We start from the raw sequence: 25,606 nt of genomic DNA, 5'->3' as shown, positions 1-25,606 counted from the left end.
TATTCTTTTGCATGTGACTGTCTAGTTTCCTCAACACCATTTATTGAAGAGACTGTCCTTTCCCCAATGTATATTCTTGGCTTCTTCATTGGAAATTAATGGACTATGTATATGTGGGTTTATTTCTGGGCTCTCTGTTCCCTTGATCTGTGTGTCTGTTTTGATGTCAATACTATACTATTTTGATTACTATAGCATTGTACTATAGTCTGAAATCAGGGAGCATGATGCCTCCAGCTTTGTTCTTTCTGAAGATTGTTTTGACTATTCAAGGTCATACGTTTAAACATTTTATTACAGTCAATTTCCTAACACATTTTTTAGGAGTTTTACACCTTTATTCATAGGTGAGATTGGTTTATAGAAAAATATCCCACAGTTTAGTCCTTAAAGTACACACTAACCCTGCGAAAAGTTCAAAGAAAAAAGATTCTAGGGTCAAATTTACTCTGGAAATTCTGCTTAGTATGTTCTCTTCTTGGAGATTTACAGTGTGTTTTGGCCTATTAATATTTCTGAAATGTCCCTTCATAAAAGAATCTTTCCCTTAAAATTTGGAAAGAAAGAACTATAAACTCTCTGAGATCAGAACTGTTTTGAATAAAAGTTTTGTTTTCCAGTTTATGCTGTGGATATTGGTCAGTTTGGATTTTATGATTCTTATTTCATAATTTCCTAGAAATTGTACCCATCATTGATACTTCTAAATTTACTATCATAAAAGTATACTTAGCATCTCTTAAAATAATTTAATCTTCTCCCTGTTAAATCATGTCTCATTTCTGATTTTGATTGTTTTTTTCATCTTTTCTTTTCTAGATATTACAGAGCCATTTCATTATTTGATTCCTCAAAGGGCAGACTTAAATCTATCAATGATAATTCAGTGTTCCATAATTAGTTCCTAATTTATTATATCCTGTATTTTGTTCTGCTTAGTTTTATAATTTTCCAACTTGTTAAATGCTGACAATGTTTTTGCTTCTTTAAAAAAAAAAATAATAAGATGTACATGACCATGATTTTGCCTCTGAAAAGAATTTTGGCTGCATATCCTGAGTTTCAATCTGGTGTGTGGTGTTATTTTGTCTACTTAGCAAATAGTGTGTAATTACACTTTTATGTTGCTCTTTGACCCAAAAATTTTGGCGGGGGGTTACTTTAAGTGGTTTTGTGGTTCTTTTCTGTTTAACTTTCATCGTAATTTCTAGTTTTATTGCACTGCTTCTTATATATTATACATACATGAAATCAGGAATATTCTCTGTAAGATATAAGAATAATTCATATACCTAGCTTATTAAATTTATATTGTTGAAATCACAGGTTTGGTTCCCAGTTTGTGATAATATAACATCTTGGTATAATTGATTCATTGCCAATAGTCTTTGAAGAATTTTGGATGCTGAGGAAAGACCGGAAGAGTTGTTAGTTAGCCAACAAATAATATTGAGCACCTGATATATAATGTAAATGCTAGAAATACACTGGTCAACATTCAGCTCTCCATCAATGAACTTAGGCTGCAGTTGGAGGAACATAAGTGGAAAATGAAGTTGGAAAAGTAGATTATTCATGGCAAGAAGTTTGAATATTTTTCCTGCTCATAGTGGGAAGTCATTGGAGGATTTTAAACAAGCTGGTGATATAATATATGGTTACTGTGGCTTCTGTGTGGAGAGTGGAGCATGAGAGGTGTCAAGGAGGTGTTAGGAAGCTGTAACAATCATCCAGATGAGAGAAGATGGTGGCTTGGATATGGGAGTCTGTAGTTCAGTGGAGAGGTCTGGAGTTATCTGCATTTAAAAGGTATTTAAGGCCACCAGACAGAGATTACCTTGGAGAAAGCATAGACCGTGGAAGGAGCTTGGGGCACTCCTAAATTTAAAAGTCTATCAAAGGAAGAGGAGACAGCAAAAGAGATTAAGAAGCTGTAGTCAGTGAAGTAGAAGTGTGGAAAGCAGGAGAGTGTGATATTGCAAAAGTCTTGAGAAGACAATGATTGAAGACAGGGAGTGGTCAACAATGTTAAATGCTGTAGTGAAGGCAAGTCATACGAAGGCAAGGAATTGAGCATTTGCAGTGGCAACAGGTAGATCACGTAGCCTTGATAAGACCAGCATCTATAGAGTAGCAAGATCACAACTCTCACTGGGGTAGATTGATGAAAGAATGGGAGGGGAGAGAATGGAGAAAATGATTGAAGATAACTCAAGGAATTATGCTGTGATAGCAAACAGAAATGAGGCAGTTCTTAAGGGGTGAAAGTAAAAGACAGTGTGTGTGTGTGTGTGTGTGTGTGTGTGTTTATTTTTTGGGGGGTACACCAGGTTCAATCATCTGTTTTTATACACATATCCCCATATTCCCTCCCTTCCTTGACTCCCCCCCCTCGAGTCCCCCCCACCCTCCCCGCCCCAGTCCTCTAAGGCATCTTCCATCCTCGAGTTGGACTCCCTTTGTTATACAACAACTTCCCACTGACTATTTTACAGTTGGTAGTATATATATGTCTGTGCTACTCTCTCGCTTCGTCTCAGTTTCCCCTTCACCCCCTGCCCCCTCCCATACCTCGAGTTCTCCAGTCCATTCTCTGTATCTACATCCTTGTTCTTGTCACTGAGTTCATCAGTACCATTTCTAGACTCCGTATATGTGAGTTAGCATACAATATTTGTCCTTCTCTTTCTGACTTACTTCACTCTGTATGACAGATTGTAGTTCTATCCACCTCATTACATATAGCTCCATCTCATCCCTTTTTATAGCTGAGTAATATTCCATTTATATATATGCCACATCTTCTGTATCCATTCATTTGTTGATGGGCATTTAGGTTGCTTCCATGTCCTGGCTATTGTAAATAGTGCTGCAATAAACATTATGGTACAAGTTTCTTTTGGGATTATGGTTTTCTTTGGGTATATGCCCAGGAGTGGGATTACTGGATCATATGGTAGTTCTATTTGTAGTTTTTGAAGGAACCTCCAAATTGTTTTCCATAGTGGCTGTACCAACTTACAGTCCCACCAACAGTGCAGGAGAGTTCCCTTTTCTCCACACCCTCTCCAACATTTGTGGTTTCCAGATTTTGTGATGATGGCCATTCTGACTGGTGTGAGGTGATACCTCATTGTGGCTTTGACTTGCATTTCTCTGATGATGAGTGATGTTGAGCATCTTTTCATGTGTTTGTTGGCCATCTGTATGTCTTCTTTGGAGAAGTGTCTATTTAGGTCTTCTGCCCATTTGTGGATTGGGTTATTTGCTTTTTTGGTATGAAGCTTCATGAGCTGCTTGTATATTTTGGAGGTTAATCCTTTGTCCGTTGTTTCATAGGCAATTATTTTTTCCCATTCTGAGGGTTGCCTTTTAGTCTTGTTTATGGTTTCTTTCACTGTGCAAAAGCTTTTAAGTTTCATGAGGTCCCATTTGTTTATTCTTGATTTTATTTCCATGATTCTAGGAGGTGGGTCAAAAAGGATGTTGCTTTGATGTATGTCAAAGAGTGTTCTGCCTATGTTTTCCTCTAGGAGTTTGATAGTGTCTGGCCTTACATGTAGGTCTTTAATCCATTTGGAGTTTATTTTTGTGTATGGTGTTAGGAAGTGTTCTAATTTCATTCTTTTACATGTTGCTGTCCAATTTTCCCAGCACCACTTATTGAAGAGGCTGTCTTTTTTCCATTGTATATTCTTGCCTCCTTTGTCAAAGATAAGGTGCCCATATGTGTTTGGGCTTACTTCTGAGTTCTCTATTCTATTCCATTGATCTTCCTTTCTATTTTTGTGCCAGTACCATACTGTCTTGATCACTATGGCCTTGTAGTATAGTTTGAAGTCAGGAAGCCTGATTCCACCAACTCCATTTTTCCTTCTCAAGATTGCTTTGGCTATTCGGGGTCTTTTTCGTTTCCATACAAATCGTAAGATTTCTTGCTCTAGTTCTGTGAAAAATGCCATTGGTAATCTGATCGGGATTGCATTGAATCTGTAAATTGCTTTGGGTAGTACAGTCATTTTCACGATGTTGATTCTTCCAATCCAGGAACATGGTATGTCCCTCCATCTGTTTGTGTCGTCTTTGATTTCTTTCATCAATGTCTTAAAGTTTTCTGCATACAGATCTTTTCCCTCCTTAGGCAGGTTTATTCCTAGGTATTTGATTCTTTTTGTTGCAATGGTGAATGGGAGGGTTTCCTTAATTTCTCTTTCTGCTCTTCCATTGTTAGTGTATAGGAATGCAAGAGATTTCTGTGCATTAATTTTGTATCCTGCTACTTTACTAAACTCATCAATGAGTGCTAGCAGTTTTCTGGTAGAGTCTTTAGGGTTTTCTATATATAATATCATGTCATCTGCAAAGAGTGACAATTTTACTTCTTCTTTTCCAATTTGGATTCCTTTAATTTCTTTTTCTTCTCTGATTGCTGTGGCTAAAACTTCCAGAACTATGTTGAATAATAGTGGTGAGAGTGGACACCCTTGTCTTGTTCCTGTTCTCAGAGGGAATTCTTCCAGTTTTTCTCCATTGAGAACGATGTTGGCTTTTGGTTTTTCATATATGGCTTTTATTATGTTGAGGTAATTTCCTTCTATGACCATTTTCTGGAGAGCTTTTATCATAAATGGATGTTGAACTTTGTCAAAAGCTTTTTCTGCATCTATTGAGATGATCATATGGTTTTTATCCTTCAATTTGTTGATATGATGTATCACGTTGATTGATTTGCATATATTGAAGAATCCTTGCATCCCAGGGATAAACCCCACTTGATCATGGTGTATGATTTTTTAATGTGCTGTTGCAGTCTGTTAGCTAGTATTTTGTTGAGGATTTTTGCATCTATATTCATCAGTGATATTGGTCTGTAGTTTTCTTTTTTTGTGACATCTTTGCCTGGTTTTGGTATCAGGGTGATGGTAGCCTCGTAGAATGAGTTAGGGAGTGTTCCACCTTCTGCTATATTTTGGAAGAGTTTGAGAAGGATAGGTGTTAACTCTTCTCGAAATGTTTGATAGAATTCGCCTGTGAACCCATCTGGTCCTGGGCTTTTGTGTGTTGGGAGATTTTTAATCACTGCCTCAATTTCCGTACTTGTGATTGGTCTGTTCATGGTTTCTATTTCTTCCTGGTTCAGTCTTGGAAGATTGTATTTTTCTAAGAATGTATCCATTTCTTCCAGGTTATCCAATTGATTGGCATATAGTTGCTTGTAGTAGTCTCTCATGATGTTTTGTATTTCTGAGGTGTCCGTTGTGACTTCTCCTTTTTCATTTCTAATTCTGTTGATTTGCATCTTCTCCCTTTTTTTCTTGATGAGTCTGGCTAATGGTTTATCAATTTTGTTAATCTTCTCAAAGAACCAGCTTTTAGTTTTATTTATTTTTCTTATGGTTTCTTTCCTTTCTTTTTCATTTATTTCTGCTCTGATCTATATGATTTCTTTCCTTCTGCTCACTTTGGGGTTTCTTTGTTCTTCTTTCTCTAGTTGTTTTAGGTGTAAGGTTAGGTTGTTTATTCGATCATTTTCTTGTTTCTTAAGGTAGGACTGTATTGCTATAAACTTCCCTCTTAGAACTGCTTTTGCTGCATCCCATAGGTTTTGGGTTGTTGTGTTTTCATTGTCATTTGTTTCTAGATATTTTTTGATTTCCTCTTTGATTTCTTTAGTGATTCCTTGGTTGTTTAGGAGTGAATTGTTTAGCCTCCATGTGTTTGTATTTTTTGCAGTTTTTTTCCTGTAATTGATATCTAGTCTCATGGCGTTGTGGTCTGAGAAGATGCTTGATATGATTTCAATTTTCTTGAATTTGCTGAGGTTTGATTTGTGACCCAAGATGTGATCTATCCTGGAAAATGTTCCGTGTGCCCTTGAGAAGAAAGTGTAGTCTGTCGTTTTTGGATGGAATGTCCTATAAATATCAATGAAGTCGAGATGGTCTAATGTGTCATTTAAAGCTTGTGTGTCTTTATTTATTTTCTGTTTGGATGATCTGTCCATTGATGTAAGTGGGGTGTTCAAGTCTCCCACTATTATTGTGTTACTGTCGATGTCCCCTTTTCGGGCTGTTAGCATTTGCCTTATGTATTGAGGTGCTCCTATATTGGGGGCATAGATATTTACAATTGTGATATGTTCTTCTTGAATGGATCCCTTGATCATTATGTAGTGTCCTTCCTTGTCTCTTTTAATAGTCTTTACTTTCAAGTCTAATTTGTCTGATATGAGTATTGCTACTCCAGCTTTCTTTTGACTTCCATTTGCATGGAATATCTTTTTCCATCCCTTTACTTTCAGTCTATATGTATCCCTTGGTCTGAAGTGGGTTTCTTGTAGGCAGCATATAGAAGAGTCTTGTTTTTGTATCCATTCAGCCAGTCTGTGTCTTTTGGTTGGAGCATTTAATCCATTTACATTTAAAGTGATTATTGACATGTGTGTTCCAATGACCATTTTCTTAATTGTTTTGGGTTTGTATTTGTAGGTGTTTTCCTTTTCTTGTGTTTCCTACTTAGAGAAGTTCCTTTAGCACTTGTTGTAAGGCTGGTTTGGTGGTGCTGAATTCTCTTAACTTTTGCTTGTCTGGAAAGCTTTTGATTTCTCCCTCAACTGTGAATGAGATTCTTGCTGGGTAGAGTATTCTTGGCTGTAGGTTTCTCTCTTTCAGGACTTTCAGTATATCCTGCCATTCCCTTCTGGCCTGCAGAGTTTCTGTAGAAAGGTCAGCTGTTATCCTTATGGGTTTTCCCTTATATGCTTTTCTCTTGCTGCTTTTAATATTTTTTCTTTGTGTTTAATTGTCGTTAGTTTGATTAATATGTGTCTTGGTGTATTTCTCCTTGGGTTTACTCTGTATGGGACTCTCTGTGCTTCTTGGACTTGGTTAATTATTTCCTTTCCCATGTTGGGGAAGTTTTCCACTAGAACCTCTTCAAATATTTTCTCAGACCCTTTCTTGTTTTCTTCTTCTTCTGGGATGCCTATAATTCGAATGTTGGTACGCTTAATGTTATCACTGAGGTCTCTGAGACTGTCTTCTAATCTTTTTATTCTTTTTTCTTTTTCCTGCTCTGTGGCAGTTATTTCCCCCATTCTATCTTCCAACTCACTTATTCGTTCTTCTGCCTCAGTCATTCTGCTGGTTATAGCATCTAGAGTATTTTTAATTTCAGTTATTTTGTTATCCATTGCTGTTTGTTTTTCTGAGTTCTTATGAACTGTTTCTTGTACTTTCTCTATTTTGTTATTGAGATTTTGTATCATTTTTACTATCATGACTCTAAATTCTTTTTCAGGCATTTTTCCTATTTCCTCCTCATTTATTTGGTCTTGTGGGTTTTTTTCCTGCTCCTTTGCCTGCATGGTGTTTCTTTGTTTCCTCATGGTTGTCCAAAGTTTTGGGGTTGCTTGTCCTGGCAATAGAGGTGTTTATAGAAGACTGTCCAAGCCTCAGACTAATGTCCAAGTATTGGATTAAACGAATATTAAGTCTAGGAAACACATACATGTATAAGACACACAATTACTGAATCCGTTAGGACATAAGGCTCTAGAAAGACCTGACAGAACCCCAGTGTGCTATCAGATATTCAAAGAGAAACCCAGCAGAAATTGACAACTGAAACAGAACAAATCAGAGACAAAAGCAAAAGCAAACAAACAAACAAATAACACCTGACACATACAAACATTAATCCAGGGAGATTTTGTAAGCTAGGATCAAATATAGAAAAGAGCCAGAGTACCACCAGAGAGAATGGAGATTCTCAGAATGTAATTAGACAACTGTACTAAGAACTAAGATAAAGACAAAAACCTAATATTAAATACCACAGCAGTGTGTCATCTGGAGAATAGAGCAAGGAGTCTGAGCAGACCGATAGTGTTGCTTATAAGTATGTTAACATAAAATAAACTTAAAAAGGCTGGAAGAAAGGGGAACAGAAGAGCGTAATGTGGTTGGAAATATGCAAATAAAAAGAAAGGAATAGAAATGTATAAAAGATAGGGATGAAAGGAAAGTATGAGAGATATATTGTCCATACTACCAAAAACTTAGCTAGATATAGAAGTATATAAAAAGGCAAAAAAAAAAAAAAAAAGAATAAAAATATCATTAAAAAATTATGTTATAAAACTTGTAGATCCCTTAGGGCTAAGATCGTATTTAATAAAGAAAAAAAAAAAAAAAGAGAGAGAGAGAAAAAGAAAAAAAAAAAAATCCAGAACTGATCCCAGAATGGACCAGTTCAATAGGTACTGATACTACTATTTCTGTTTCCTTAGCGTCTCAGCTGTAAGTGTCCTTCTCCTTGCCTTGGGTTTTTTTGCGTTATTCTGTGACCAGCAGAGGTTCCTTTATTGTTCGTCTGTAAGCGTCGGTGTGTGGGGAGGGAGAGGGTACAATAGTGGCTCCTTCTCCTGGGAGTGAGTGAGCAGTGGCGCACTGTTGTTTCAGTCGGGCTTGGAGGTGCCTGTTGCAGAGGGCGCTGGTGGCTCAGGCGTACACAGAAAGTCTTAGAGTTGGGCCTCTCTAGGGTTTTTTTTGGTTGTTGCTGTTGTTGTTTTTTTTTTTTTTCTCTCGGCAGCCTCCCTGCTGCTAGCGTTGCAAGGGGTTTTAATCTAGCCCCGCCCGAGTGCCTGAGGGTGCTTGTTATCCCTGAGCTCCTTAAGTGGCCCACAGGCGTCTCTCCACTGCCTGTTGCAGAGGCGCGGAAAGAGAGAGGGAGAGGCTATGCGCGTGGCTCCTCCCCCCCGCCCGTGAGCCTGCAGCCTCCAGCCGCCCTCATGGCCGGGCAGCTCTCAGGGACGGACGCTCCTCTCCGCGGACCTCCTCCCTCCTGTCCTCTCGGTCCGTCACCCTACCGGCAACAACGTTTCTCACCCTGAACCAGCTCTCCGGTTCCCACGCTCCCGCTCCTGGACCCTCCGTTCAGCCGCGGATCGATGTCTCGGTCCGGGAACGCTGAGCTGCGCTGCAGACCCTCCGTATGTTTCTCACTCCCTCCCGTCTGCCACAGCTCCGCCGCTTCACCCTCTTTGAGCCGTCGTAGATGCCTCCCTACCGGCTATGTCGGGCTCCCCGCAGCCCTTTCTGGTGTCCAAGGCCGTCTGCTGGTGTTCTGCTGGTTCTCTGTGGGAATGACTGCGTCCTTCCGTGCATTCCCAATGCATCTGTGGAGAGGGATGCACTCCATGTCTCTCTACTTCGCCGCCATCTTTTCTCTCCTGTGTGTGTGTTTTAAGATGGTTGCTTTTGAGACATGCTAGTATGCCATATTAATGATCTAATAGTAGAAAGGAAGAAATTGTTGAGGTAGAAAGGAAAGGAAATAATTGTAGGAAGTTTTTGAAGACCTTAGAAGAGATGGGACCCGGTGTAGAAGTTGAGGGTTTGGTCTTCCATGGTACAAGAAGATGCCAGAACCTGTTATTGCTAATGCAGGTAGTCTTATGGATTTGGTGGAAAGAAGATAGATCATTCTCATCAGATTGTATATGTTTTTCCTATGTATTATGAAGCAAGATTACACTCAGTTAAGTGTGAGTGGCAGGTGGTGTATTAGAGATATGAGGGAAGAAAAACTATGAAGTAATCCTGTAGTGCAGTGAGAAAGCATATTGACTGCAGACTTATAGTAGGGAAGTCTGGAAAAGGTAGGTGCCCATTTGATATTTGAAGTGAGTATAGTCATCACAATTGTATAGTTTTTCTCTTGGATTCTTTAGCAACTTGGATATATAAGCTGAGTAAGAAAGTAATTCAGTTGGAGTTTTATTATAAATAAAATGGTGAAGGAAAAGACAAGTAAGGGAGTCAGAAGTTTGCAAGGTAGTAGTTACAGTGCTAAACTGAGTGCACACAGAGGTGAAGACATAAGGAAGGCAATGATGAGTGGGAATGTGGTAGGATCAGTGAATCAGTAAAAAAAACAGTTCACAGAGGAGGTTGTTTTCCAGATTTTCAAAAGGGAGAACAAATGGAAATTTAATTGATGAGTTTATCATCAATGCCCTGCTATATATGCCTATAATTAATTATAAAATTGATATTTATAATTATTTAGAAAGGATATCAGTGATCAATAGGAACTTTCTTTGAATCTTGAAAAACAAGTTGAACTAAACTGACTCCAAATTTTTAATAGAATGGAGTAGATATAATATACTTAGACCTTGACATAGTCTTTTGAAATATACATGAGGGGAAATAGACATGACTTAGTAGTTCATTTATGGTGGATTTATGATTAAATCTTAAGTCTTATTGTTGATACCCAATGGGTACAAGTTAATGGAACATGTAACTCTGGTATGGGATCCTTTGAGGTCTGTTTTCGGTCTATAATATGATTACCAATGACTCTGATGATGATATGGGAATATTATGAAATAAATATGTAGATAATGCAAAACAGGAAGAATTTTGAATATATTTTTTGCCAGAATTTGGATTCAGAACATCTGAGCAAACTGGTAAATGGGCCAAAACTAACCAGATGAAATGTAATAATGCTAAGTATAAATTTTACTCATGTTTTAAAAAGTCTGTATGCATTCAATTCAGGAGAGGTCTGGTTTTATACGAGGTCAAATGTAAAGGACCTAAATGCAGTGAAAGTAATGCATAATAATAATTCTTGTATTTTATATATTTTACTTGTGTATTTACCCAGTGATGGGCATGGTGTGAAAAAAGCTCTTCACACATATAACCTTATTTTATTATCATAGTAAGCCTGAGATAGATACTGCTATTATCCCCATTTTATAGACAAGTAAACTGAAATTCAGAGAGGTTGCCTTCTCCGGTGTCATATAAGATAATAAATGGCACAGCCTGGATTTCAATATGTGTTTATGGTCTTTACTATATTCTACTATGTTTTACTTAAACTTAAATTAGTAAAGGTTTACTGTCCAGAAAGCAGGCAAAAATTCTGCCAGACTTCTTCCTTACATCTGAATAATATTGCATCTGGAGATTTGTGATCAGTTGCTGGCATCTTATTTTCAGAAAATCCATTTAAAATAGAGTAAATTCACAAGAATGCAAGAAGGATGCAGTATTATCTAAAAACATCTTCATATGAGAAACATTTGGAAAAGTTGGCAGAAGGGTTGGCTTGGGGACTAGAAGACTTATGGGACACGTAATATCTGGTCTCAGATGTTTGAAGAGCTGTCATAGGCAAGGAAATTAAACTGCACATTTTTAACACCCAAAGACATTCTTATGATGTGAGTGAAAGTTATATATATAATCAAAACATGGGCTCACCATGTGGTCATGTTATCTACAGTGTAACACTAGCCTTTTACCTGTGGGATAAAATTTCTTATGATCATTTTTAATAGAGGTGAATTTTATTTTTTCAAACTGCAAAACATAGTTCAGCTTGATTTCATAGTGAAATCATTCAGAAGCTCCTATCTGTGTGATTGCAGCTGAAATAGACTAAACAAAAAAAAAAATGCAGTCAGTACAAATTGCTGTGGGTTATCTATATAGCTATGGCATGTGGTGAGAACCTGGAAGCTGCACCCACAGAATTTATGAGACTTCCAGTAAATCAGCTCAGTTCAGTGTTTTAGACCTGTATCCAACTCTCCTTGGATGTCTAGACACAGCCCAAGAGGAGGCTTCAAAAATGGGTAAATATGAAGCAGCCAAAGCCACCAGAAGCCTTTGACCCTCTTCTAATGTTTCAACCAGATAATTATTTTCCCTCTCAAGAATTTGGCTATCCTTTGAGGGAAAAAAAAAAATCAAGATTTTCCATGTGAAGAGCCCCTGAAAGAAAATACACTAGAGAAAGGTCAGTAAGAATGGGCCAAAGCTGAATTCTTCAGATCTGCTTAGAGAGTGTGGAAAGTCTGTACCGTCTCTACTTTTCGTGCTTTCCAGCTGGCCAAGAGCTCCCATGGCATTTATCCAGCTTTGCCTTCCCCATACCTTTACATCTTAAAGGAACTTGTACTGTACAGTGGAAATGCCTCACATGGAAACCTAAGTGGTAGCTAAAATTGTATAGAGGTAATTAGAAAATCAAAAGCACTGCAAAGTGGAAATGTCAATCAACTACTTGCAAGACTCACAGAGTAAACTAGATTGAAATCCTTTGAGTGCCCAGTGCATGCTTTTCCCAGATTATGAAAAATTGGACTAAACAGTAAAAAACGAAAAATTCCTTTGCTTACTCACTGACTCAGTGTGAGAAATGTGGAGACTGCCCCAACCAGAAATTTAGATAGCCAAGTCTACTTTGAGCCAACTCAAAAAATGAATCCAAGATGTGGCACATACATACAATGGAATATTACTCAGCCATAAAAAGGAATGAAACTAAGTTATTTGTAATGAGGTGGATGGACCTAGAGTCTGTCATACAGAGCGAAGTAAGCCAGAAAGAGAAAAACAAATATCGTATGCTAACTCATATATATGAAATCTAAAAAAAAATGGTACTGATGAACCCAGTGACAAGACAAGAATAAAGATGCAGATGTAGAGAACGGACTTGAGGACACAGGGTGGGTGGGGGGCGAAGGGGAAGCTGGGATGAAGTGATAGAGTAGCATTGACATATATACACTACCAAATGTAAAATAGATAGCTAGTCGGAAGCTGCTGCATAACACAGGGAGATCAACTCGAGGATGGATGATGACTTAGAGGGCTGGGATAGGGAGGTGGGAGGGAGGGGATATGGAGATATATGTATAAATACAGCTGATTCACTTTATTATACAGCAAAAACTGGCACAACACTGTAAAGCAATAATATTCCAATAAAGAGCTTAAAAAAAAGAAAAAAAATGAATCCAAGAATGAATTTACAGATAGGGAAGTCCAGGTAGAAAATGCCTGATGATAAATCTTTATTAAAGTTAAACATGTAGATTTCCATCTAAATAATTGCTTAAGTGTAACAAAATTGAATACAAAAGTAAAAAAAGAAAAACCTCAAAGAGATATGAAAACAATAATTCAGAAATAACGTTCTAAGTTAATATTTCTAGACAGATTTGCAAATGTCATGAGGTATTGTAGAAAGTAAAAGCTTTTAAATCCCTCAAGAAGCCAAGAATTATTATTTTATTCCTAAATTTTATATACAGGAATTTTATATACAAAAATGAATTCAAGAATGATTTGGAAACTTTAAGATAGTCATTTACCTGTAGAACTGAAAACCACTAAAAAAATATAGAAACCAAAAAGGCGAGAAATAAACATGATTAAAACTTTCCTGATTGTAGGAGGTGACTTTCAAATTGGGATCAAAAATAAAAGCCTACTCTATGGTTAGCATTTATAACAGATATTTCTTTCTAAAAACTAAAACAAATGGATAAAAGCAAAAAAGTAAAAGAGACAAAGATATGTCAGGCAAATGCAAATAAAAAAATGAGAAATTTTTACAATAATATACAAAAAGGATGTAATGAAATCAGAACAAAGAATATCATTTCCATAAATATATAAAAATGCTCAACTTCCTTAGCAAAAATATTAAAGCTTTGATGGAAAATCATTTTTATATTATAAAATTCGCAAAGCTATTTTAAAGATGGTAGTCAATACTTTTAAGGGTATGATGACAGTCATTATTCAATAAGTATTTATTGAATACCTACTAGAGCTAGTCATTTAGTAAGACCTAGCAGTATAGTGTAATCAAATCAACACATCCAGATGTACCTTCCCATTTATGAAGATCTTTTAATTTTCTTTACTGAAAAAAATTTATTTTATGAATTTTATCAGCTTTCTCCTAATGTGACTGGAGTATTTTTTCCAATTCAAAGTTATCGGGAATATTGAGAAAAGTCATTGATTTTTGTATATTTGTCTTGCAGTCAATTTTAGTCTTTTAAGCAAGTATCTTGTTAATTCTAGTAGTGTTTTGTAAAAGCCACTTGGATTTTCCAATTCTTTCTGAGTTAATTTTGTTAATTTTTGTTTTTTAGGATATTATTAATTACCTCTAGTTTCTTAGTTTTGAAATAGGATTGCATAAAGTATTTGATTTTTATTTTCTCAATCTCATATATATTTGTGGGTATGTATTCTGTCCTTTCTCATTTGTGATCTTGTATACTTTTGTTTTCTCCCCTAATTAGGATTATAAGTTTATTATCTATTACTATGGGAAAATACTCATGGATATCTTTATCCTTTAAGTTTTCTTAATATTTCCTATTTTGTTAGTTTTGGCTTTAATCTATGTTAATTTCCTTTCTTGGCTTATTTTGTTTTTTTATCCTAATTTTATAGTTTCTGAAGATGAAAATTAACTTTTTTCCTTTTTTCTCTAAATGACAAACATATTTAAATGTATGGCTTTTGCTGTGCTCCGTTGGTTGGATATGATGTGTTTATATTTTTTATTGCTTTCTAAATAATTTATAATTTTGTTTTGGTTTCTTCTGCAATACAAGGATTAGTGAGGAATGTGCTTGTTTTTTTTTTTTTTTTTTTTCTTTTTGAGTCTTTTTTTTTTTTTAGAAACTGTTTTTCTTTTTCTTTTTTTTTGTTTTGTGACCAAAGAATGTGATTTATAAAATTGCTCTTTTTAAAAATTTCTTAAAGCTGATATTGTGTATGTGTGCAGATCCAAGTATATGACAGATTTTTGTAAATGGTTTGTTGATGATGAAAAATCTTTATCTTCTATTTAAGTGATAAAGGAATCTATTAAATTTACTTCATCAGGTGTACTATTTATATCTTTTATGTGCTTACTTATTTTTCGTCCACTATATCTAATTTGAAAACAGCCATATTAAAAACTTTCCATATTTATATTTTAATTAATTATATGCAATAATTATGTCAAGTTTATCTTACATTTTTAAGTAACATTTGTTTCATTTACTGGTCTACTATGTCATATGATGCAAACAGATTTATGAGTATTTTCCAATTTTCATAAATTGTACTTTATATCATTATATAATATTTCTATTTGTTCTATTTAGTGCATTTAAATTATTTATCCTATTCAGTATAAATCTTATTTTTCTCAGTTCTATAAGTCTTTTTGTAATGCCCTCTTGTACTTCTTCAAATATTTATTATTCTTTTGCTACCTCCAACCATTTTCTTTTCTTGATAGACTGCTCTGATTGCCTTCTTTATTCTTTGTCTCTCTGTCTGTTAGACCTCTTTGGGTGTCCTTTTATTTTCCTTTGTTCATTGTAGCACAGGTCCCACAGCTGGGTACTTTAAGTGAACTGGTCCCATGAGTGTGGGAAGGCACAGACATCTCAGTCATCATGGCCAGAAGTAGGTAATTTGCCAGTTAACAATTGAGCCACCTGAAGGGAGCCTTTCTCCTGCATTAGGTTAGAGAAAGTTCAGTCCCTCCATACTTCCTTATGGCCAGAGGATTAGGAACACTTAATGGTCCTATCATCATTGAGGGTCAGCTCTACAAAGGGGCTGCTACCTGCTGGTCCTTGTCTTAGAGTTCTCCTGCTGTGGTCTCAAAGCTCTTTTTCAGCCCAGAGCAATAAAGTACCACAGCAGCTATCTAGCTCACACTCTCTACTTGACTACCAGTCCTAATGTCTGCTTGACTTAAGAAAAGAGGATGTGTTTGACCTGAGTTGGAAGTAGAGAAGAAACAAAGCACAATTAAGCCATCATCTTTCCTGAATCCTCTGGGGATATAATGATGAGCATAGAGAGAAAACCATAATCCCAAAAGAAACTTGTACCATAATGTTTATTGCAGCACTATTTACAATAGCCAGGACATGGAAGCAACCTAAATGCCCATCAACAAATGAATGGATACAGAAGATGTGGCATATATATACAACGGAATATTACTCAGCTATAAAAAGGGATGAGATGGAGCTATATGTAATGAGGTGGATAGAACTACAGGCTGTCATACAGAGTGAAGTAAGTCAGAAAGAGGAAGACAAATATTGTATGCTAACTCACATATACGGAATCTAAAAATGGTACTGATGAACTCAGTGACAAGAACAAGGACGCAGATACAGAGAATGGACTGGAGAACTCGAGGTTTGGGAGGGGGTGGGGGTGAAGGGGAAGCTGAGACGAAGCGAGAGAGTAGCACAGACATATATATACTACCAACTGTAAAATAGATAGTCAGTGGGAAGTTGTTGTATAACAAAGGGAGTCCAACTCGAGGATGGAAGATGCCTTAGAGGACTGGGGTGCGGAGGGGGGGGACTCGAGGGGGGGGAGTCAAGGAAGGGAGGGAATACGGGGATATGTGTATAAAAACAGATGATTGAACCTGGTGTACCCCCAAAAAAATAAAAAAAAAAAAGATGACACATTCTGTGTCCTACCTAATATTGCTCATAGGCTAGTTGGGAAGATAGACATTATCAAAACAATTTAATAGAAAAGAGAGAGTGAGAGAGAGAGAAAGAAACCCACATATAATACTGAAATCACAAACTGTGATTAGTGCTATGAAGGAAAGGTAAATAGAAATATGAAAAATGTATGAAAGAGAAGCTGACCTGTAGAGGGTCAGGGAAGTGATGTCTGAGGAAGCCATGGCTGAGCTGAGAGCCCAAGAAAGAGTAGGAGTTAACTGCAGAATGAGGGAAGGACAGATAGCTGCAGACAGAGAGAGCAGTATATTCAAAGACTTTGGGAACAAGCATGGCATATTTGAGGAAGTAAAAGGCCAGTGTGGCTTGAAAAAGCAAGGGAGGACAGAGTATGAAAAGAAGCCAGAGAAGAAGGTAATGGGGGACCAGACTGTGCAGGGTTTTGTAGACCATCATAGTGAGTATCGTCTTTTCCTAAAAGCAGGTAGTATTGGAGTGTTTTATACCAGGGGTAAAAATATCTGATTCGCATTTTCAGACGATAATAAGGATTCCGTGTAGAGAGCAAATTTAAAGTGGCAGTATGACGCTGGGAGACTAGTGAAAAGACTGTTGTAATAGCCCAAAAGAGAGATGATAATAAGATGATGGTCAATATATAGGAAGTACACTTTTAGGTGGTAAAATGTAAGGAGGTGTACAAAAGTGTAGAAGATGTCTAAGATACCTCCAAAATATCTGCATTACACTGATGCTGCTTGAAATGGGAACATCAAGTTGGAAATCACCAATGCAGTCATTCATGTCAAGGTGCCTTTGAGATACTCAAGAGGAGAAGTCAATAAGCAGTGTGAATCTGGGGCAGGTCTGCACAGGGGATATAAATATATGTAAGCCATCTGGGTTAGGTGTAAATTTAGACTCTTAGGCATGAATAAGAACACCTTGGGAGATATAAAGAAGAGAAAAAGATTGTTAATCTTGTACACTAGTATCTATCTAAATTGGATTATCTTTTCTGGAGAGATGATTGGAATGTGTATCATTGTCTTAAAGAATGATTATAACTTTGATTCTGCAACTCTATTTATAGAAATCTAGCCTCAGAAAATAATAGTAGTAAATTAGAAAGACAAAACCTTATGGATAAAAATTTTTAAGCATTATATATGATTGCAAATAAAGGAAATTACTTATCTAATATTAGGAGGAGGTCAAGTGAATTATCATACATTTATATTAATGAATATTATACCATTATAATTTGATGTTTATGAAGATGTAATAGCATAAGTATATGACCATGATATAGTAGTAAGTGAAAAGGATACAAGATTGATAGAACCTCAACTGTGTGAAAAATGCATAGAAAAAAGAATATGAAGAAATGTTTATCTCTAAATAGTAGAAAATGGATGATTGTATCCGTTTTTATACTTTTATCTAATTTCCAAATTAATCAAAATGGGCATTATTATATCTTGTGTAATATTTTATTATTAGGAAAGGAAATACAAAATTATAGTATTGTCCCAGTTATAAATATGCACATTATAGGCACTTTACTCTGTTAAATACTGGTTAATGTTATTTCCTGTTCACAGTATTGATGAACATTTGTGATCTGAATCCAGCATAGTATTTTATTTTTTGATATTATTGCCACAATTTTAAAGTTTTATGAGCCATTTAGACTTGTAAATTATTCTCAAAAATTGATCTAATTACTAGGCAATAGCGAATCCATTCCACTCAGAACAACTCCCCGTCAGTTGGCACTCAGTGTATCATACTGAGAGCATTTATATCTGCTTTTCTTCTTATTCCTTAGCAGTACAGTTAACTCAAAATTCTTAAATGTGATGGTTTTTTTAATTGTTTAATACATACATATAGGAATTTGCTAATTATTTTAAATGCAATAGATTGTTTTTGTTTTTCTTCAGTGACTGTCAGATAACCCTCCATTTGGACTGTCATTTATATTATTGTCTGCAGGGATATGAAATCATTTTGAATTTGGTTAAAAACTAAAAACATGATTTTTTTTTTTTTGACTCCAGGAATGTATACAAAGACTATCGTTTCCTTGAGCTGGCATGTGATTCACAGGAGGATGTAGACAGCTGGAAGGCATCTCTACTAAGAGCTGGGGTTTATCCCGATAAATCTTTAGTAAGTTGGATATATATCTCTTATTTTAAAATTATTAACCATGTTTAAGAAAGCATAATTCTACATACTGTATATTGGAGAAACTAGTTCTCGTTTGACCTAATTAATTTGGCATAGTTTTAACTGATACTTTGCTTATATTTCTTTTTATCCATTGGATTTCTGTTTTAAGAAGCTTAGCAGTATATTAAGGAAAATGTCCAACTTTGCCATAAAACATAATATGTGTAATCTCAAAGTAAGAGAGAGTTTCTTTGCTTTAATTTGAAATTTTATTTTCCTTGGTATGCTTCTACAGTATACTATTCTATAGTATTCATATAAGTAGTTTATAACATTCTTCATATAGTCATAGTATATATATATCATCAATCATAACACTGTTTTCATATTCTTTAAAATGTACTTATTTTTATAAAAAGCTACCTCCTTTCATTATGTCTATAGTACCTATATCCAAAATTAGACTCTGGTTAATGTCATTGTGCGTATAAAAGAACAAAAAAAATATTATATTGCTATTCCCACTTATCTTTATTAATATACTTCAAGTGTCTTGGAGATGCTTCTCTCATTCAAGTTAATAAACAAACTTTGTGTTCTTTGGAAAATGTAATATTACGCAGACTAGTCTGGATTTAAACTTCAGAATTCCCACTCAACATATGTACACACGCTATTAAACAGACTCTGCAGCTGAGTGGCTCTCTCTGCTTAGTTGCTACCCCCGAGGCATCCAGGTTCCCCCCAGAAGTTAAGCAATGAGACTGAGCTTTGGGGATTTACTCCAGCTTGACCTTTGTGGTGCTTAGATTGGCTGTAGATTAGTTTATAGGACTGACCATGCACAGTTGGGTTATTTCTAGGCCCCAAATAGGGATAGAGTCTTCTCAAGGGAAAGTCTGAGTTGTGAGCACATTGTGGGACAATTGAAGCATCTCACGGGGGATTTTGGACCTGACCATATCCCTGAGATTATACTGGAATTTAACAAAGTTCCAGGGGTAAAGGATAGAGGATTTGTGCCAAAACATTCTCCTTGTTGCTGTTATTTTAGTTCTCACATAGACCTCTTAACCCCACCTCAACCTCCACTTGTCTGGTTAGCACCTAAAACAATGAACCCCCATGACACACCCTGTGCCCTCCAAATGAGGTAAAACCAGACTCTTTCCAGGTGATATGCAGGTACAGAGGTATCTTCTATACCACTTCTATTTTTGTTGTTAATTCTAATCATTACTTATCCTTTGACAAGTGTGTTCAATTTTACAAACGTTCTATATTAAAAATACACATATACTTAATATTTATTCATTCATTCCACAAAAGCCTGTTGAGAATGTGCTTTTTGTCAGCTATCTTTCTAGGCACTAGTGATGCTGAGGTGAACAGTGAGGTCCTGTCCCCCAAGGAACAGATGTTAAACAAGTGAATGAGTAACTATAATTGTATGGTGTGATTTATTAGAGTGAAAAGTTCTATAAAAATATAAATTAAAGGTACAGATTGTGAGAATGAGGGACAAGTGAGCTTTATTTTAGTAAAGATGACCAGGGAAGGCCCCTTTGAATAGTTGACATTTGAGTAGGCTCTTGAAAGAAGCAGGGAAGTAAATAATATGAAAGTCTGATGGAGAGTGTTCATAGCAGAGAACTAGCAAGTACAAAGACAGCTCAGTATCTTAGAAGAGCAACAAAAAAAGTTAATGTGTCTGGACACAATGAAGGAGAACAAAAGTAGCTCATGATTTCCCAAAGTGGTCACTGGCCAGATTATGTAGGCCTTGAAGGAAGTGGCAAGCATTTGAGTTTTATTCTGGGTGAGATGGGAGGCCATGGGAGGGTTTCAAGCCAGTTAGTGACATGATAAGATTTACATTTTTTAAAGATGGTTATGGCTGGGTGTTAGGAGAAGCAGTAGAGCATGTGGGTTAAAGCACAGGCTTTAGTATTAAACTACTTAGACTGAATTTCCTGATGCTCCCATATAAGCTGTGAGATCTTGGGAAGATTTCCCAGCCCTTTTATCTTTCAAGATTCCCACATCTAAAATGGAGATAACAAGAATCCCCTGTAGCGTGTTTGAAAGGATTAAGTGAGATAATGCAGGGAAAGCACTGAACATGGTGAACACAAGTAAGCACTCTATTTTTATTTATAATGATGAGGCTGAGGATGATAATTGTCATCACAGACTACTTACTTAAGCCAGTAGAAGAGAGTTAAAACATTGTGAATATTTATAATACAGACCAGTGAGACTGTAAATACTTCATGATATTTTCTGTCTTCCAAATACAGTTGGTTATATAAAATGTCAGTGTGTGTGTGTGTGTGTGTGTGTGTGTGTGTGTGTCTTCCTTCCAAGGAACTGTAATGTTTGTGAAAATGTTTTCTTAAGTAATGATTTTGTCAACTAAACTTATCATAAATGCACTAGACAAGTTTGCCATTTAAAAAAATTATGTAATACATCTCTTGTGAGGGAAAAACTATCTTGGAAAAGCAAAATGACCCATCCCTCTGTGAACTGGTTTTATAAATCTGAATTTTCATGTATCCATAGCTCTACACGAAAGAAGATGGTCAGTGAGATATTTGCTATTTTTTAACTAGAATGCTCAATTTTAAGCAAGTCTAGATTTGTTCTACACAAACTGGTTTGATTCTTTTCACATAATTTTTATTTGTTTATTAACAGACATTTGGTATCATTACTTGGAAAATCGAGACAAAGGGGCTTTTTACTACATGCCAAAGACGTGACAGGAAATTAAACTTGACAGTGTGCCATGAACGTTGCTTTTCTCAGTTTTCATCATAAACAATATTTGCATTTCTTACGTACCATGTATTTAGTTCTGCAGGTTATATTACACCATTGCTTGACTTTCAGATGTTTAAATGGCAACTAACTACTGAAAGCAATCTAAGTAGAATGCTTATCTAAACATCACATTTCATGAACACTCTTAGGTTTGGGGGAAGTGATGCTTTTAGGAACCATTCCTAATTTAGAAAGATTTGACAAAGTCAGAGTAACTTAATAACAGATGTCTCTTTCTAAGTATATTTTTAGGACTTTTGGTGTTTTTGTTTTTGTATCAATAAACCATTGAGTCAACAGCAAATCAGTCAATCCCTACCCTAGTAATGAAACATTTATATGTCATTCATGGATATGAGTCTAGACTCAAAAAGCTCAGCTTTCTATGTGAGACATCTCTATTTTAACTGGAAAAAAAATTGTACATAGGTCATTTTTCTAAATTTTATAAGTTTGGCTTTATTAGATAAATAGCCATCACCCAAATTTGAATGAATTGACATTTTGGGTAATTTTTTTTGTCCGAACTAAGGTTGCATACTTTTTTATAACACATTTTTCCTCCTCATATGTTTTTCTATCATGTACACATGGTAGAACATTTTTATGTCACTCATATAATGTTCTGCTGCCCTGTTCCTTCTGTCTCTTAGGTCATTTCTCTTGGGGTTTTTTACAAATTTTTCCTCTTCCTTTCCTTCACCATCTTCTCCCACTTCCTTCCTTCCCTTCATCTATTACTGTTATGGTGGGCTCTAAAGATTCAAGATAAAAAAGGAGGCAATTCTTACTTTATAGGCGTTCCAAGTCTAGTGGAAGAGAGAGATGCAAATAAATAACTACTGTACAGTGTGATTGAAAAAACTATGGTAGATATCTATGTAAAGTACAACAGCCCAACTCTATTCCTTGTATGCACTTTCTAATTACTTTCTATTTTTTTGGTTATCTTCTGTTTTACTATGTGCACTTTCTAATTACCTCCAGTCCCTTAAACTTTCTGGATCTAAAGATAAATGTAGACTTCTTATCTGAGCATTTTATTGTAGTAGTATGTGGCCCTAAAATGAAAATGAGGAGTCCTGAATTTAGTTTCCCGCTATGCCACTGACTTACTCCATGAACTTAGACTTACATCTCTGAGCCATAACTCTGGCATTCTGCCATCACCTGAGCTTTTTTGAGCAGCCAGAATATTTTTTCAGTATATTTAAATCTGAATTTGGATTTAGCAGAATTTTATTTTTTATTTCTATTTCCTTTGGCCATTAAATTGAAATTATAGTCAGTATATATTTGTTAAATATGTGTATAGGATTTTACACAGTTTTGAAGTAAAGATGTTTCTAATGGAATTAATTAAGTTTTTTGTTTTTGCTTTTTACTGATGAGATATTCCCTCAAGTATATGGTGAAATTTGAAATAGGCGTGGGGACTGAAATCGAGTCCCCCTGAAACTGAGTTCCTCTAAGTTTGTGACTAAGGTCTCTATCCAAAATTTTATTCCCTTTCTTGTTCTGCACCATTTCCCCCTCAAGATTAAGTAGCACCAAAAAGTGTGTGTGTGTATATGTGTGTGTGTGTCTGTGTATCAGCAGCTACAGGTCACAGTTTTAAAACTTTTAAAATATTATTTTATGACACATGTACATAAATTTTTCCTCTAAGTGTGAATACAAATAATTATGAATTTAATTAAACATCTAAAGAATGTGGCATAACAAATGACTGATTTTGCTGGCACATTTTGTCGGCTCACAATATGACTTTATACATAAACATGAAGGAATCCCAATTTCTTTGGGACATTCCGTGTGCACTGAAGTTAGGTAGACTTTAAGTCAAATCCACTTGCGTTGGAATCCTGACCCTTCCATTTTTGTGCCATGTAGCTCAGGCAACTTACTTCACTCTTTAGTTGTTTATTCTTTTTTAAACTCAAAATAATAATCTCTTCATTTGAGTAATTTTATAGGACTAACTGAATACTGTCGCACATCACATCTAGCTCGGTGCCTGCAACTGAATGAAAGTGTTCGATGCCATATAGCCTTTATTATTGTTGTTGACTGTCGTTAACATGTCCATGAAGCTGCAATTCTCAGTTTAGTAGTTCCTTTTTTTGGAAACTATCAGTGAGATTTGGGGAGAATTTCCCCAAGTTGGCAGAGGATACCAAATTGCTTAGGAGAGTCTTGAGGTTATGCTGCCCTCTGGACAGGCTGGCCTCAAAGGCTCCATCGCTTAGTCAGTAGCGAGCCATAGAGGCTGTCAGGGGAAGTGAGAATCCACAAGATGTTTGTCGACTTCCTATCTCAAAGAAGCAGCTTGCAAATCTGTGCATGCCCTGGAAATAAATTTGGTACAAATTCAGTTTTGCATATTTGTTAACTCATATACCTCAGGACCTTTTACGAGGTTTTTTTGTTTGGTTGTTTGTTTTTTTTTTTTAGCTATATAGATAGATGGTCCTCCCCTCTAGTGTATGATTTCTTAAGAGATGAAAAATGACAGTAGAAAGTGAAGCACCCTGGAACTTCACTAAACCTCTGAATTCAGGAGGTCATAATTCATGCTTTTAAGGACTACCTTGGAGATTGAAACCATCCCATAACGAAGTCTTTAGGGGAAATCAGAAAGTCCTTTTGAGTAGACTGTACAACTGAACTTTTCTCTGTGGCAAATGACAAATAGGGGAGAAGGTCTCTGTCTCAGTCTAGGGGGAGAAGAGGGATGGACACAGACCCCCATAAATATTTATTAATATGGTGATAACCACTCCCATGCGTTTACTCAGCAGTGTTTTACACAAGACAGAAAATGCCCATATTAGTCCCGCTGTACATAACTTTATTCTTAGCTTATTCAACAGTGCTTCCCACAGAAATTAGAGCAGCTCCATGACCAATTTTGAAGAGTTTAGTTTCTCTTCAATGGAGATACTTTCTAAATATAAATGCTGCCATACAGAGTAGTGGAGGAATTACAGTGAATTTACAGTTCACCAGTCCTGACTGTTGTGCCTCTCTCAGAATAAACAATTGGGAAATGGTTGAAGGAAACAAGAAATGGCAAAGCCACACCACGTCCTCTACTTGTATGTTTCTCGTATTTAAGGATTAAGGCCCCCTACTCTGTGACATCACTGTTGCCACTACAAACAGAACCATCTGCTACCGAGCAGGGAAGCTAGTCATTCCCTAACGTGCAGAAATACTTGGTTGAACTCCTGAAACTTATTTGGTAGATCAAAAGCTGCACTGCTGTGGAATGCAATAAACCCCATCTGTTTGAGGTATTTTCAGCAATATTGCATTTCTTTGGAGAACCAAGGTCTCATTATTCTCTAAAATAGTATTTTACTCCTGATAAAATTCTCTGTAGGGTTCTTTATTGCTTTATTGAACCATTGGCATATTCTTTTACAAAAGACTCTTTTCCCCCGATTTCATTCATTCTCACACCATTATTTATGTCTCGTGTAAGCCAGTGATGTTAACGGTTATATCATGGCAACTCACGATGTCAAGAAGCTTCTCTACGCTGTTTTATCAATGTCTTTAAATTGTTTTTATTAAATACGAGGGCCTCAGTGGTTCTTGAATTAGACATTTCCCCAGTCACCAATTGGCACTGTTTTCCAGAAAATACACTCTCGTGCGATCGTCCCCTTACTGCTCACAGAAAATTTTTGTGTGTGTTAGTTCCCCGCGTACATTCGCTCCTAAAACTAAACAGCTCTCCAGCCCAACCTGTTACTCCACCCGTGCTCGGGCTTCTGCACAGATGCACGCACCGCTCGCAGCTCTCTTCCACTCTGCATCTCAGTGGAGAGAGAAATTCCTTCTGGGCCCCTTGTGAGAAGAGTTCAGATCTGTTCCCTGCCCATATCCCATCACGTCTCCCCCACAGGATCTGACCTTGCAAGGACTCGGGCTGCCCTGGGAGTAATGAATCACCGTTTTATTTTTTTAAGCCACATGTGAGTTAAATTGTTTGATATAAATCATACTCCTACAGCTCCAGTTTGAAACAGGAGAGCCATTTGCCTGCCGCCTGTCGCTGGCTGCTCTCTGTGTCTCTATCCAGAGTGTCGCTTTTAGAAATGACTACATTTTTGTGACTAACCTTTCCAGACCCATTTTCTTGAATGTGGACCAGTGTTTATTTTGGCTGCATCCCCACTATACAGTTTTCGCTTCCCATGCCAATCCAAGACAAAACTCATAATTTACAAAGTAAAGGAATGGTACAGATGGAGGTCGTAA

The 25,606-nt window shown here is 36.3% G+C and overlaps 1 protein-coding gene across 5 annotated transcripts in view; it reads left to right on the top strand.

The window, feature by feature from the left end:
* Positions 1–25,606, top strand: part of DNM3 (dynamin 3) — a 552,008-nt gene that overhangs the window by 426,018 nt on the left and 100,384 nt on the right. For all 5 annotated transcript variants that reach the window (XM_057725664.1, XM_057725665.1, XM_057725667.1 and 2 more), the window contains one exon: positions 18,397–18,508. In XM_057725664.1, coding sequence (XP_057581647.1) covers positions 18,397–18,508 — 112 coding nt within the window. The remainder of the gene's footprint in view (positions 1–18,396; positions 18,509–25,606) is intronic.

This window comes from Hippopotamus amphibius, chromosome 3, assembly GCF_030028045.1.
Source record: "Hippopotamus amphibius kiboko isolate mHipAmp2 chromosome 3, mHipAmp2.hap2, whole genome shotgun sequence".
Taxonomy (NCBI): domain Eukaryota; kingdom Metazoa; phylum Chordata; class Mammalia; order Artiodactyla; family Hippopotamidae; genus Hippopotamus; species Hippopotamus amphibius.
This window is presented reverse-complemented; position numbering and strand designations above follow the sequence as displayed.